General features: G+C 41.0%; 1 protein-coding gene across 2 annotated transcripts in view; it reads right to left on the bottom strand.

Moving 5' to 3' along the window:
• LOC119178513 (4'-phosphopantetheine phosphatase) overlaps nucleotides 1-16,044 on the bottom strand; it is a 181,740-nt gene that overhangs the window by 32,616 nt on the left and 133,080 nt on the right. For both annotated transcript variants that reach the window (XR_012889254.1, XM_037429719.2), the window contains exons 8-12: nucleotides 9,931-10,012; nucleotides 9,202-9,296; nucleotides 7,768-7,923; nucleotides 2,809-2,921; nucleotides 1,774-1,861 (exon numbers count right to left, since the gene is read on the bottom strand). Coding sequence is in view for 1 of the 2 variants with exons in the window: in XM_037429719.2 (XP_037285616.2) it covers nucleotides 1,774-1,861; nucleotides 2,809-2,921; nucleotides 7,768-7,923; nucleotides 9,202-9,296; nucleotides 9,931-10,012 (534 nt within the window). In the remaining variant the exon portion in view is untranslated. The remainder of the gene's footprint in view (nucleotides 1-1,773; nucleotides 1,862-2,808; nucleotides 2,922-7,767; nucleotides 7,924-9,201; nucleotides 9,297-9,930; nucleotides 10,013-16,044) is intronic.

The following is a 16,044-nucleotide window of genomic DNA, read 5'->3' as shown; positions in this document are numbered from 1 at the left end:
CTCCTTCACAAGTGCTGAACAGCAACGACAGAAACACCACCGCGATAGCCCGATGCCTCCGGCTTCTTATACATCAGATGACCTTGTCTGGCTTCGCATCCCTTCAACCAGCCCTGGTCTCTCAACGAAATATTACGGCCCTTACCGTGTGGTTAAGCAAACTTCACCCGTCAATTACATCGTCGAGCTGCTAGAGCAGCCCCATGATCAACGACGCCGTGGACGTGAGACCGTCCACATAGACCGCCTGAAACCGTATTATGATACCTCTATTGTCTCCTGCCCATGAGTCGCCAGGATAGCTCTTTTCCGGAGGGGAGGAAAATGTAGTGAAGAAGATGAGTGCTGCTCAGAAAGGCAGGAGGTATGACTCAGTCGGTGAAGAAGATGACGTTTGGTTAGCTGGGTACTCAGACTGGTTCCGCCATTACCACTTGACGTGTCGTGACCGCTGTCCTGTTTTATAAAAGAGTGCCACTCTAAAACGCCTCATGTTATTTCCAACTAATTCCTGCAATCGCCTATTAGGTTATCTATGCCATAACCTATCATCAGCATCCCTGCAGTCAAACTACTAGCATATAAAACATTGATTTGATCTAAACTAGAATATGCTTCTGCTATTTATGACAATCGCCAAGTTAATATAAACGATTCCCTATAATAAGTCCAGAATCGCACTGCTAGGTTCATTCTTTCCGATTATTCTTACAGGTCAAGTGTATCCGCCCTAAAATCCCAGCTCTGCCTTACCTCACTTTCTTCTCGTCGCGAGACTGCTCGTCTAATATTATTTTTTAGGTTTTTCCATACGCTGCCTCCAGGAAACCAAATCATCATTCCTGCACATCGTTCCTCTCGCCACTCGCACCAAAATGCTGTGTATCTACCACGTGTACATACGGCCACCTACCAATGTTCATTTTTCCTGCATACTGCCGGAGAATGGAATGCCCTTCCATCCGATATCGCCCTCATCACCGACATTGCTCAATTCAAAGCTGCCATTGAAGACCATCTTTCAAGTCATGAAACCTAACCTGACCCACCAGTTTTTTCGTTCACCCACCCCTCATGTAATGTCCCATGTGGGACCTTTGATGTGTTATGAATAAATGAATAAATTAACAAAAATTTTATAGCTCAGGCGAGTTGGTAAGGATAGGATTGGTTGATTGTGAGTGCTGCATTGTCTACAAGTTCTCGTTATCGTGTGGGAAGTACTATATACGATAGATGAAGCGGTGTCTGAATGATTGACTATGGTAACGCAGTTACATTGCAAGAAATAGACTTTCAGCAGAGCGGGGGGGGGGGGGGGAGGGGTTTCTAGCACCGCATTGCAAAGGTTGTGGGTGCTGTACAGCTGCATCATTATCGACCGGTCTAGCAATGAGCTAACAGGTGAAATAAAAAAAGCCAAAGTCATAGCAGATAAGAGAAACATGTGTGAGTTCGCCATCAATTGCTTTGACGGAAAAAGAAATGACATACCTTAGAATACGATCACGTGCAAGATGAGTTGTGTCTTTGCGCATGTATAAGATGGATGTGAATGGCATGAAATAAACAATTGGAAGTTACTTTTTATATGTACCACGCTAATACAAGCTAAGTCCATAAAATGTTCACCTCTGCCAAGTTCAAGCACTAAGACACATGCAAATGATAAAGGCCCTCACCACAAGCACGTAAAAGAGTTGACAGCGTCAGCCTTCCCTTTAGCTTTGCTTATAAGTGAAAGACGAACCCTATTTATAGTCTACAACATACCTGGAAGTAAGGGTCTGGGAATTCAAACTCTAGCAAACAGTGCTCTCGCATGTCCAACAGACTCCGCACTGTCAGGGAGCCATAGGCACTGTGAAAGAGAAGCAAATGAATAGATTAAATAATTTACCGCAGCAAGATAGATAGAGCTAGGATAACTCAGATCATGTGTGTTATGTTTGATTTCGCATCAAGTTCATTTCCCGTTTGTGGTTATCAATGAACCTTGTCACACAACTGGTTTTAGTGACTATACGTATGTTCATCCTGTTAAATTAAAGTAAAAGCCACCAGTCTTCACCATAACTGCTGTGAAATTTAGTTAAGCCTTTTGGGTCATGCTAACTAAAAGCCAGGAGCCTTCGTTTATTGTAACAATAGGGTAAAGGCCACAGCCCGAAAAGTGATCTGACTCCTTCGAAAACAACAATCCTCTAGGAGTGCCGCATTACAGACTGAGGTGATTGAAAAGTCAATGAACACTGATTGAAGTCGGGAGGGCTGTAATATTGATGGGTGGATGGACAAAGGCTGCAAAGCAGAAAGGCACGCAGCTAAAATAACTGTTTTCTTTTCAGGCTCATTGCATACTCGCATAGGTCTCATTCCTCCATGAACTCCCCAGATTACTTCTTGCTATACATCGGTGTCTCATTAATAGAAAACGGCACCCATTTTGCTGTACTCTGCCATTCCATCAGCTGATAATAAACATCATTGCATGCACAGCTTAATTTGTTAGTACACCACACATCATTCGGTATTAAAATATTCTGTCTCTATGAGTGTGCAACTTACATCAGATTATGTACCGAACATCCCAGCTGTATCACTAAAATATTTGTTACAAGCACACATAAAATATTCGTGCAGGTGAAGGAACAATTAAGACTTGCGAAGTGTTCTAATTACACTTAATTGCACCATTCTTAGAACACACTGCGATGAGGACGCTAGGAGAAAGTGAGAACACCCCCAATACTATTCTGTTGCCGGAAGTAGCTGGGCAAAGAGGAGAGTGAGGTTGTGTCCACTCACAAAGGGTGATCCTGAAGGTTTTTCAGGCGACACAGGTACTTCTCCCGGAATTGGGCTGCACGGAGAGGCGCATCCGGCTTGTGGGGCTGGCTGCGGATGGCCACCTCGACAAACTGCACAGGAATGCAATAGAGGACGATGAGTACAACAGCCATATCTCACATACGTTTGCCATACTGTGCTGTCTCTTTGTCAGTAATGAGAAATTTAGCACTGCAACTACATCTACAGATAGTGCACATTGGGGACGAGCGCTTACTTTTTACAGTTTGGTCTTTTGAGACAATGAGCATGTAAAAGCAATTTCTCAAATGTGCATGTCCTGTCTATGCGCTCTTTCTGTGGTTGTGGTTTCTGCACTAAATCTGTTATTTTTAGTCACCGTGCACCATACTACTCCTTGCAATGCTGCTCCATGCAACACTACTCCAACATGCAACACCTTCTCTTTTTCACAGAAAATGCGAGTAGGCTAAAATCAAATGCATGGGTGAAACTGTTGAGATTCTCACCTAAAGCCAGCTCGTACAAATAGATCTAGTCATAGGAAAATCACGGGGGCAGACTGGTCTTTGGGACCAAAAAGTGACAAAAAATTTCATTTTTTGAAAAATTGGCATATTTGGTTTCTGCAACTATTTTTCTATCTCTCTGCAAATTTTCACACACCAGGAAGTGGTAATTTTTTTGTAATGTCATTCTAACTGTCCAGATTTTTGATGCTGTTAACATGCTGAACCTCCGGAAAAATGGGGAACCGACTTCGAGGCTTCTTTATAATTTGCCGGAACCTGTGTTAAAAGCTCTGCTACGAGTTTATGGGCACCTTTATGAGTATTGAAAAACATGCACACCATGATTGTTGCTTTTTGAAGAAGATATGTGTTTTCAGTTTTTTCCACTTTTCTCAAAAAAGTAAATTTACGGCAATTCAATTTAGAGGCCTCAATATCTCTGCAGCTAGGGCTCGTACAACAATAATTCTTTTTGCAATAGAAACCTGTATGTGTGTAGAATGCAAGTATGGGAGCAGAATTTAGAGCCCAAGCCTTTTCATTTAAATACTCATCAAAATTGTAGCACAATTTCAACTGCTTTCGAAAATGGATAGTTCATTTTGCTGTAAAATAACCAAGAAAGGCCTAAAAACAGAAAAACTCTTGCATACTTTCAATCTATAGTCGGTAGTCTATGTTGGCATATTTTAAATATCACATTTAATTAAGCACTTTTTTTCTATCCTGGCCTTAAACAATAGGGGGTGAATGTAAATTATCTCAGGAACAAGATGAGTTACAGGAAATCTAATTAAACATTTGAATTCAGCAAGGAAAACTGCATAATCTTGTGCAGTTTGATCAAGATGACTGAAGAAGTAAACAAAAAAATGTCTAAGACCAGTCTGCCCCCTTGAGCACGAAATCTCCTAGACACTAAAGTTGTCACAAGATACAGTCCAGTGACATACCGCAATTACTCGAAGTCTACATAAAGTGCACAACAAATATGCTAACATATAAATTCACATGTAAAAGTACCAAATCCAACCACACAACACTGAAATTGACACAAGGTGCCCTCACATGGTCACGGAATAAGTTTACACATAAAGTGAAACCTTGTGGCACACCAAGTCAAAGTACATTATATACTTGAATTGAACTTTGTTTATCTCAATAATTTCCAAGAATATTTACCGTAATTACTCGAATATAATGAGCACCTTTTTTCCGGTTAAGCGAGTTCATAAATCGCATGCGCGTTAGAATCGAGTGCGAAAAAAAATGAATACGGTCATTCTATTGCCATCGGCATTTCCAAAATGGCCGCCCCCTACGTGCGTCGGCATGGCACGTCGGCCATTTCTGCCTATGTGTTTCCCATGTGCGGCACTTCGTACGTGTGCTGAGGAGTTCGTCATCTTGTAGCGCATTAGCATCAATGGCACGGAAGGGCCGACTCCAAAAACTTGACGAGTGCACCACGATGCCGCTTTTAAAAGAAAAGTCATCGCGTGTACCAAAACGAACGAAAATCAGGCTGCATCGCGGTTGTTCAAAGTTCCCGAAACGTGCGTGCGGGACTGGCAGAAACAAAAGCAGAAGATTGTCGACAGCAAAGATTCACGCAAAGGCTTGAGTGGACCACAGCAGGGTCGGTTTCTGCAAATAGAAGAGCTGCTCGCTGAGTATGTGTTTGAGCAACGAGCAGCACAGCGGCCCGTGACGACTGAACTGTTCTAAGTGCGGGCTATGCAGTTAGCTTTAGGAAAGGGGCTAACGCGAAGCCAGTTCAAAGTGAGCAGGTGCTGGTTAAATAACTTTATGAAGAGGAAAGCCTTTTCCCTCTGAAAGCGAACGGGCATGGGCCAAAACTTGCCGGAGGAGTACGAAGAAAAGCTTCACAGTTTCCAGAGGTTCGTCCTAAACTTGCGGCACAACAACGGCTACCTGCTTGGGCTAATAGGGAATGCCGATCAGACGCCTCTTTACTTCGACATGCCTGGCACCACAACCGTCGAGAAGAAGGGGGCGAAGCAAGTTCGCGTGCTGACATCGAGCCACGGTAAAACTAAAGTGACGGCAATGCTCTGTTGCACGTCAGATAGGCACAAGCTACCCCCGTACCTCATAATTAAACGGAAGACGCTCCCGAAAGGAGGCGTTTTCCCGAGTGGTGTGATCATGCGGGCCAACAAGAAAAATAGGTGCGCATTGCAATCGATGTCTTACTTTTTTTTTTTTTCGTCGTGGAAACCGGGTGCGCGTTACAATCGAGGGCGCGGTAGAATCGAGTAAATACGGTAACTCACCATTTGGAAATTGCTTAGTGCCAACATTGCCTCTTGTAATACAGGTGTTGACCATAGATATAAGATCTTTTTCATTCAGGGACTGAAGGCCCCTATAGTCCAGTGCCATTATATAGCTTAATAACTACTGTCTGTCAATCATATCTTCAGCATTCTAATAACACATGTATGCTACAAGTGCATTTTGCTTGTGGGATCTTTCGTAAAAAGTGTTTTGTACATAGAATACAAATTTCTTTTACTATCACTCAAAATTTTTCACAGTGTATTTTTTTTCTCGTACCCAGCTATGCATGAGCCATATTATCGTTAGGCTCACATAGGCAGTAAGAGCACCAGAGGCATTGACTTCTCTAAAATTTTCATCAGTTAGATTGGGAGACAAAACAGAAAACAGCATCCTCAGAAAACGAACTTTTGCACGCTACAAAGAGCTCACACACATCACAAAAGTACCCTGACATGCTAGTGCCGAGTAGCAAAGCTCAGGCCTTCAACACCAGAGGTCTATCCAGGGTCCTCACAAATAAATCATTTGCTTCCATAAATATAGAAATTTGGAGTCATGCCCCACTGCTATAAAACAATGATAGTTCAGTTAAATTTAAAGAATAAATGTATTGTTTCAGATCTCCCGAAGAAGCTTTTCCAGAACAAAACTGTGACTGAAAAATATGTAATATTCTCAAGCTTAAGCATATATTCACATGCTTCGAATACTCAAACAAGTACTACTGTATTTGAATTCACTACAATTCGAATCTGAATTACTGAAATTCTTAATGTATTCAAGATAAACGAATAAATAAAGAAAACTCCGCTTGTGTTCTTTGTAAAGGTGGTTTCACTGCAGTAAAATGATGTTAAGCCGTGAAAACACCTACTCAAAAGAAATTCGCACTGCGTTGAGACCCCACCTCAAAGTTCAAACAACACATTGCCATCACATCAATTCATTGTTTTTCAAGTTTATAGGCTTGTTATACCGGCTTATATGCTCAGAGTACAGTAAATTTTAAAACGTTACATATTTTACAAATTAACACTTGCATTCTACCTAAAGTCAAATCCTGCTGCTATTCTAGGTTGTTTCCACTTCATATCAACAACAAAAAAACAAAAAAAAAATGGCACTTGCACAGTCTTTGTTTAAGTTTAAACAAAAACATTGTGCAGGGTAGTTGGGCCATGACAAATATGCTAATTTTTCTTTACATGTGATACACACTCTATTTTGTTCAAAATTATTCAACCAAAATCACTATTTTTTTCAAATTCACTTCGAACCTAAATTTTATTATTATTTTCACAAGCCTAAATATTCTAGGAACAGTCTAGGGGCATTTAAACTGCCACAACTTTCTTGCAGTTCTTCCATAATAGTGAACCTTACAAATTTTTTTTTTTTTAAATCTTAGTAAAAGATTTAAGTACTCTTTTGCCCGTATCTGCCGAAACAGTTCACTGATAATGCTTAACACATATCTTTGTCCTCATAAATCATAAAAATTTTTTTTTTACAGCAACTTGAGGTTATTGCTTAATGTTTATTTCTGTTATGTGCAGTTGTCCTAGTGTATAGCTGCAATTTTTGCAATAGGAGTATCCCACATATACTGTGTACACGTAATTTTTATTGCATTTCCCTTATTGCATTTCATGATGCATGATTATCATCTTGTATTTTTTAAATAATTTCTCCTGGATTATATTATTATTTTCTAACCTAACATCTGGGATCAATATTTCGTACTTACTTGTATCACCACCTTGCTGTACTTTTATGTCATGATGTTTTTGACTGTTAACCTATTTTGTATTGGCTTGTGTATTTGACCAAACTCAGACAATGCCTCTGTTGAAACCTGCATGATATATACAGTAGACTCTCACTAAATGAAAATCTCCCAAATGGGATTGCTGCTTCAATGGAACAACTACTTCTGATATTACAGGTTTTCTACTACAACGTTGTAACCCAATACACCTATCAGTAACCAAAACTCCTGAAGGAAGAAAGAAATTTCCCCGGTCTCTTCAGGTTTGATGTAATGAGAGTCTACTGAATAAATGAATGGAACGAGTGCATTGTAAGCCAGCTTCATATCTGCTCATTCTCAGTTTTCTCAGTCATATTTAGAACATACCTTGTCAATGGCCTCCTGGAAGCATTGGAGCCAGTAGCGGCGAGCCTCGGCATCCTGAGTCAGGTCCACAGTGTCAGCCAGGTAACGTGCAGGATCCGCAAGCAGTGGGCAGTACACCAGCTGCCACTCAAACCGGTCCATCTCCAACTGGTCGATCTGTGCGCAGGCGAGCATCTCAATGCAAACAATGTGTGCACTAGCAGTGAACCGTAACAATGTAGCTACTTGCAAAAGTTTACATTGCTACAAGAAAGAGGGAGTAATCTGAAATGTAGCAACAGCAATTCCCAGAGGATTCATAACTGGAGAAATTATGCAGTTCAAATTGAACAAGGACAAAGAAAAACAGGATGGGTGTCAACTTTGAGCTAATTTTATTTCACGGTGAAAAGATAATTTCATAACACAGTCAGGATATGTGATAACAATGTACACACATTACATTTTTTAGCATTGCCATTTTCGGGTATGTTTGTAAACGGAACTGAAAGACATATTGAGCACTAACAGACAGAGACGTAAGCAGGCGAGAACACAATGTGCTAACTTCAACAATTTTCTTTCCAAACCTATTTGTTTGCGCAAAGCTTTTTTCAGTTATCAACAAATACAGTTAGCTTAAGCAAGATTCCTCTTGCCATAGGAGGCCACCAAATTATTCTGAAATGGTGTCATTGGGATAAAATGCAGCTCGGCAATAGTGATGTTCTATATGCACACATTTTTCTCAATCATTTTGGTTTTTACTGGGTTTTCAAATGTGCACTGTCCTTTTGTAGAACTCCCACAGCATTTTGTTCAATAAAAGCTGTATGCAGCCTTTAATTACATGCAACGTGAAAAAACTTGCTTTAGTAGTGTGACTTAATTATGTGACACACAGACATTGTGCACCAGAACGGTGTACAGAAAGGTGTACAGAAAGGTATTGTCTGTACAATACTTTGCCAGTTTGAAATGATAACAAAGGGCCAGTTAATATGGGTTCTCAGCAGTGAGTAAGTGTAAGGGTTGCTACCTGTATGTCTTGAAGCAAGTGGCTTCAAGGGGCACTACAATTCAATGAAATGACCATGCAAGCTTTAAAAGGGGTAAACACTGTTTCTGGCTTTCACATGCCAGTAGTCTGGCTCACCCCTCACACATGTGCTGGACAGTAAACACTACAAGCAATTGTTTTTGTGGCAAGTCTTCTTCATTACAGAACAAGAAAAATGACAGGATGTGCAGGCCCAAGACGCAGGATCCGTCTTCTTCCGTGCGTCTTCTTATTTTCTCTGTGCTACACCTTTAGACAGGTAAAATGAACAAACTCAACTATCTGCCAACTTTTTGAAACCCTTACAGCTGTTTCATGAAGTATAGTTAGGTAACACATTTACCACTATGTTAATAGATGTACTACGTACGTTGATTAACCTGAAGGGCACTCACCATGGTACTGTTATGCTGAGACAGCTGGGCAGGTATGGGGCTCTGCAGGCCAGAGCTGCCCGCATAGTTCTCGCTCCATGAGCAGTTCTCGGTGCCTGAAACACAGGCGAGTAATAAGAATGCTCTCAAAAACTTCACTGTAAATCTAGAATTATATTAGTCTGTACAAGGTCACCAGTAACCACACACAACACTCCAAACTGAGCCATCTTGCAGCAGTTAATATACATCAGTATAGACTTGGAGTACTAATGGAAGATGTGCATTGTAACACCAAACACTTCACTTAAAGTGGAACTTACGACATTGGATAAAATATTGTAAACAAAAATATTACATCAAACCTGTAGCACATATTGATGTTTTAACGAATGAGTCTTTTTAATGTATATACAATGAGCAATCTTTGCCTATGCTCTCTCACAGTAGTGCCAATAGAAAGATGTATACTAGTTGGCAAAAGCGCAAACGGAATACAGACAACATGCTGCCACTGCTGCTGCTGGTGATGGTGGCATGTGAAGCTATTTTACAAGTTTAATTTAACCGGTCAATCTATCTGATTTATTTATTTAAAAAGACTCCTAGTGGGATAGTGTCGATAGGCACATTAAATACAGTTCAAACAGCAGTATGGGTTGACATGCTTTGTTCTTGTCGAGGCTTACAACGCAGGTGTGTTGCATGTTGGTTTGCAAGAAAAATACATTCAAAGGCAGTACAACGTACCGTATTCACTGGCCCCTTTAAGAAAAGCGCCGATGGCACCCAGGTAGCCTTCGTGTCGCAGGAACGACGCTCGCACTTTGCCCTACGCACACGCAAACAAAGAAATGAAGGGCTGCACAAGAGAGCCAACACTGCCATTACATTATCACTCGCCCAAGAGAGGTCAAGTGCACTGCTTCTTCCTTAACCCGGCTGCCCTCCACTCTTCCTTCTCAGAGAGAAAAGTAACCGAGCTACGTTGTCTTCTGGATAAGCGCTTATCATATCAGCAGCGCAACACTACAAAAAAGCCACGGACCCTATCAGGAGGCTTCACTGCGTCGCAATGCAGACGTGTGCCGATATGTCAGAGACGAAGCAGAACACCCCATGGCAAAAGGAAATGTGGTCGCGTCAAGTAGACATAAGCAGTGTTGATATAAAAAAAAAAGATTCATGAAAGACTGAGGAAAGACTGACAGAAAAGAGCCATGCATACTGCCCTCAGCGCATGTGTGCAAAGGTGTGTGTGTGTGTGTGCATGAATGTGTGTGCGTGTATACAGATACAAGGTGTTTTTTTTTTTTCGGAAAATACATCTTTATAAATATTCTATGATAGTAAGGCTCCCGTCGTTTTCTCACAGAAAATATACGTCAAGGTGAAAATACCTTACTAAAACTAAAATACCATTAACACAACTATTAACAAAACTAATTAGGTGACTTTTTAATAAGTCATTTGGAAGCAGTGGTCAATTTTATGAATTTATTGAGCATGCCGATTTGTGGCATGTTCACTTTTTATAAATAGTGAATATTGCACGTGAATTGAGATATTCATCATTGAATTTCATGTGCAATATTGAAGCTGATCATGCTCAGCATGCAGGAAAAGCATCCTCTCTGTTACGTCAGGACAGAACTTCAATGGAAGTGACAAAGTTTTAATGAAGGCACTTCATGACAGTGTATCTTGCTTGTGCCTGCATATCGCCTTGTCACTGGATCTGGTATCTGTTGCTTGCTAGTTTTTTTTTAGCTGTGTGCGAGAAAACCGAAGTATATCAACCTTTTCTTTCTCTGGCAAGCATAGAACACGGGCGCAGCCACAGCAGAGTTTTTTGCACCTGCTTATAACCCAAGAAACAGATAAATATCCCACATCGCGTGGGTTAAAATGAGGCATTAGAAGCCACTCTCAGTTAATACGCACACGAGCCACGTGTTAATGACATCACTTGTATGCTGCTATTATTTGGAACGCGCAATAAATCTCTTGTTCTGTTGCTGAGCATCTGGCTCCGATTCATGTCCATTACAGTTGGTGACGAAGACAGGCAGCAGACCAGCGCAGGCCCGAACAAGATGTGCAATGCAATGGCAGTTAGTGGCATCGGGGCATCATGGGGCGAGTATTTAAAGCGTCTTGAAATGTGCTGCGAAGAGCCAACAAGCTTTCCAAAGGTGAAAAAAAGCAGGCAGTTTTATTCAGCTCCTGTAGAGAAGAAACGTACAGTCTCATCATGACGTTGGCGAAGCCCAAAAGGCCGACTGTTTACGAAATGATCAAGAAAGCGGTCTGAGAACACATGCATCTGGAACAGTCAGTGCTGTATGGTAGATTTTTATTTTACAAGCGTAACCAAGCACAAGGCGAGAGCATTGCAGATTATGTGACAGCGCTGAGAAGATTGACTGAAAACTGTGGCTTCGGGAGACAACAAGCATCCTATGGACGAGATGACGCAAGATCATTTCCTCTTCGGCATCAGCAACCAGGCTGTGCCCCAGCGCCTACCCGCAGAAAAGAACCCAACATTCACTGTGGCATTCAACATGGCCGTGACAGCGGAAGCAAGCCAATGATAGCAACGAGAAATCAGGGCACACAGCCTCAGTGAAGCGAACTGCAGTGGCGATGCGACCGTTCACGAAACGTGTTCTAAAGAACCAGCTGCTACTGCTGCAATGGTGAGCACAGTTATAAAACTTGTGAATTTTGTTATGAGGCTTTTCACTATTACAAGACAAGAGGCCGAATCTCTAGAACTTCTCACTCCAGAAGAGAATCACCATCAAGTCATAATCCAACTGCGGAACTGAAGCCAGGAAAAAATTTTGCCCAAAAGCGAGGTAAGGCAAACACACTGTTACACAAAGTGGAAGAGCTGTGCTCTGTTTATGAAGCCCATGAGTCAGAAAAGTTTATTACCACTGTGCTGATTCAAGGGAAAGAGGTTCAGATGGAAGTAGACTCAGGAGCATCTCACTCACTAGTTAGTCAAAAAACGTGGCAAGCGATTGAAGAACGTGCAAGTAAAATCCCGCTAGTCAGTGCTGGAGCACAGCTTGTGACTTGAACATAAGAGCCACTTGAGATGCTGGTAAAAGCAATAGTTGAAGTGCGTTTCCAAGAAAGGTGTGCAAAGCTGCCTTTATTAGTGGTGAACAAGCAAGGCAGTAGTCTACTCGAAAGAAGTTGGTTGAAGGCCTTGGGAATTAAAATTCAAGGAATCAAAAATGTATATGATGAGTCACCAATGGTTCAATGTTTCTAAGAGGTCTTAGCAAACGATCTTCAAAAATTTACTAAAGCCTCAGTGCACATTGATCTAAAAAAATGGAGCACAATCAGTGTTTTTGAAGAGCAGAGCAGTATCGTTTGCCCTTTGAGATGATGTGGCAGCCGAGATAGACAGGCTTGTTAAGCATGGTGTATGGGAGCCAGTACAGTCCTCTACATAGGCAACCCCGATTATAGTCGTGAGAAAGCGACACAGTTCTGTACGCTTGTGTGGTGATTACTGCAGCACGGTGAACAAAGCCGATAAAAGCAGCGTCTATCCTTTGCCCAAAACTGATTAAATGCTAGCAATGCTGAGGCCAAGCAAACTATTCATGAAGCTGAATGTTGCTAAAGTTTATCAACAGCTTGTTGTGGATGATGCATCAGCTGAAGTCCTGACTGTAAACACCATGAAAGGCTTACTTAAAATGTGCAGACTTTAGTAGGGCATTTAAGTAGCGCCATAGTTGTTTCAGCGCACCATGGACATGCTGTTAACAGGAGTACCAGACATCAAATGTTATCTCGATCATATCTTAAAATTAATATCAGGAGACACGCCAGAAGAGCACGCAAAACACCAAGAGGCGGTGCTCACCCGGCTATAGAGAGCACGTCTGCGGGTGAACAAAGAAATATGCGAAAAATTCTTCAAGATTAGCATTGAGTTTTTGGGTCATGTGATTGATGCTATGGGCATCCATCTTTCAACAAACAAAGTGACCGCGATCTGGGATACACCAACGCCGTCATCAAAGAACTACAGTTTTTTCTTGGTCTCATTAATTTTTATAGCCAATTTCCAAAAAGGAAAGCAGAGGCTAAGGAACCCCTTCACCGTTTGTTGGACAAAGACAGCACTCCGACCTGGAATAGCAAATACGACCGAGCACTCGTTGCACCAAAGATATTGTCATCGTCAGATGCAGTTCTTGCTTTGTATGATCCCAAGCAAACAATTCTGCTGTCGTTTCCAACAATTGTGCTCCAAATTCCAACAGGTGATGCATAACCTGTTTGAACAGCAAGCGCAGTTAATGCATGAGAACTCTTGATACTTCTGATAGCCGAAAAACAAGCCTCAATGAATGTCTCGATACTTATTATATGACTAAAGGACAATAGTCAATGCACAGAGGATCTTCTGAAACCTCCAGTGCTGTAACAGACCCTGTATGATTGTCTGTAGCCATTTCGATCATCTGGGTAAATAGGAGCTGCCTCCACTTTTTTTCAGATAGAAAAACTCTGTAGTTAATTTTACAACTTGATCATAGAGCTGTGCCCCTTCAATGCCACTGTTACAGTTGCTAAAAAGGGTTGGCAGTGGCACAACACCTTTTCCTTCTTTTTAGTGGATAGCCATCAGGTTACAGGGCATACTGTTACTGTGGCGTGATTCGATAGCATAGCAACTATGCTCGTCTTTGGCGTTGAAAAAACAAAACTGGTTTCCTGGATAAAATAAAAAATTATATTCACTATGTTTGTATCATTCCATATTCACCATTGGCAAAGAGCGTCCATTCGTACCATCATCATTCCCCTCCTTCTCCTAAGTTTCTATGTTAGAGTTTGAAGCAACAATGAAAAGATCAACAAGCTCTTCTATATTCACAGCGACATCTGTCACAGCCTCTCGGGTATTGAATGACCAAAAAAACAACATTCTTCAAAAAAACAACAAAAAAAAAACTAATTTATTCTTTGTGGCAACGCACAACAGTAGGCGCACGCATGCTCCGACAAAGTCCTGTCGTACTCTGCAAAGTACATCCACATTTTATTACACCTTAGAGCAATACTATGCTCTCTATAAGCTTCTTGCAATTTGCAGGTACTATTTTGTTATATACTGTATTTGACTGTCCCTAGTTTTTCTAAACTTCAGTGACTTATGGAACAGAAAAAATTATAACCAAGCGAATATGCCAAATTGAGAATATTTTGCTGGAACTTTTGGTGTCCTCAATTGTAATGAGCAAGATCAGAATATTCTGTTTTCTATCCCCAAAAACGGAAGTATACTTTGTAAAGTACATTGGGCTTGAATGAGCCAATCTTATCTGCCCACCCAACTTTCAGTCTCATCCTGGCACATTTGCCTTTGTCAGTTACACTTAATACCAGCTGTTACTTTGCCTACGTGCTACGTGCCCGGCCCATGTCCATTTCTTCTTCTTGATTTCAACTAAGTGGTCCTCAACACTCGTTTGTTCTCTGACCCGCTCAGCTTTCTTGTTCTTTTCAAGGCTCACTGCATCATCCCCAATTTACCAAATGTTTAGAGAACGTTTTCAGAGACCTGCATTAAGAACAGTAAGGAATATGGGTCAATGGAGAATACCCTGCAATTCCCTTATGACATCACTTTGCTAAGTAGGTAATTTAGCAGATGAATTTCAAAGAAATAAGTTTACTGAATTGCCCAAGCAGAGCATAGTGGTGCACCTAATGAAAATTAACATGCAAAAAGCTAAAGTAGGCATGGACCCACATTTAAGTTCTTCGAATGTTAAAACAAATATTACAGTATTGGAATTCAATCCAACTTAAATTGAAGTAGGATGGTATTGGTCGAAATGCATGGTGACTGAACAACAGCACAAAAGAGAGGACCAAGGAAGGAAGGGATATGTTGTATGTGTCTTTGTTTTATCTTTGGCCCTACATTTGCCACTGTTGCTCAAGTAGCATGGATTAATGTTATTGAACACTTCCAAGTTTTGCAACTTTCCTCTAAGTTGGTTTCACTTCAGGCGGCACTATGCCATGAAACCACCTATTTGGAAAAAATCCCCTTTGCCACGAGGGACACACTTCAAGAGTAAATATTACCTACGAGGTTTATATTGCCTTCACCTTGATCAATTGCCGTATCTGAGTTTAAAAGTGTGTTATATAGACTTATATGTTCTAAGTATAGTCAATTATAAAATATAATGTATTTTACTACTTATAACATGCACTTTTGAAAAGTAGCGAAATTTTCAAGGTTGCTACAGCTTTGCTTAGAGCCAAAAAGTGACATTCGCACATGCCCAGTTCAAATTCTTGAAAACATTGTGCAAGTTAGTTGCATCATGACAAAAATACTCGTTTTTTTCTTTTTTTAATGAAACACCATGTACACACAACTATTCGATTAAGAATTATTCCACCAGATCACCATTCACTTCAAGTTTGCCCCAAGCCTGAAATTTACCCATCCCTAAGCTAAGGTAATTTTCAGCACATATAGTCACGCAATGTGCTAAAGGGTTTGCATCATTGTAAGAATGCTAGTGAGCTAAGTGGATCATGTTATATTCCGCATTTTGGACAGGTCGAGGGATACAGTTGATCTTCGGAAATTAGATGGTTGGTCACAGAGAAATAAAAAAGAGACAAAAAGTAAAATGTGACAATGCAGATCAAATAACAATCATAAAAACCAAAGCACGCTATAAGCAGGGCTGTGCGCGGAATTTTTTTTCACTGGGCGGTAATGTGTGGAACGGGTAACTTTGGCAACAGGTGGTCAATGTAAAGGCGTTTAAATACCTTGTATCACTAGAAAAGTCAAGT

This window comes from Rhipicephalus microplus, chromosome 1 (genome assembly GCF_043290135.1).
Source record: "Rhipicephalus microplus isolate Deutch F79 chromosome 1, USDA_Rmic, whole genome shotgun sequence".
Lineage (NCBI taxonomy): Eukaryota > Metazoa > Arthropoda > Arachnida > Ixodida > Ixodidae > Rhipicephalus > Rhipicephalus microplus.
This window is presented reverse-complemented; position numbering and strand designations above follow the sequence as displayed.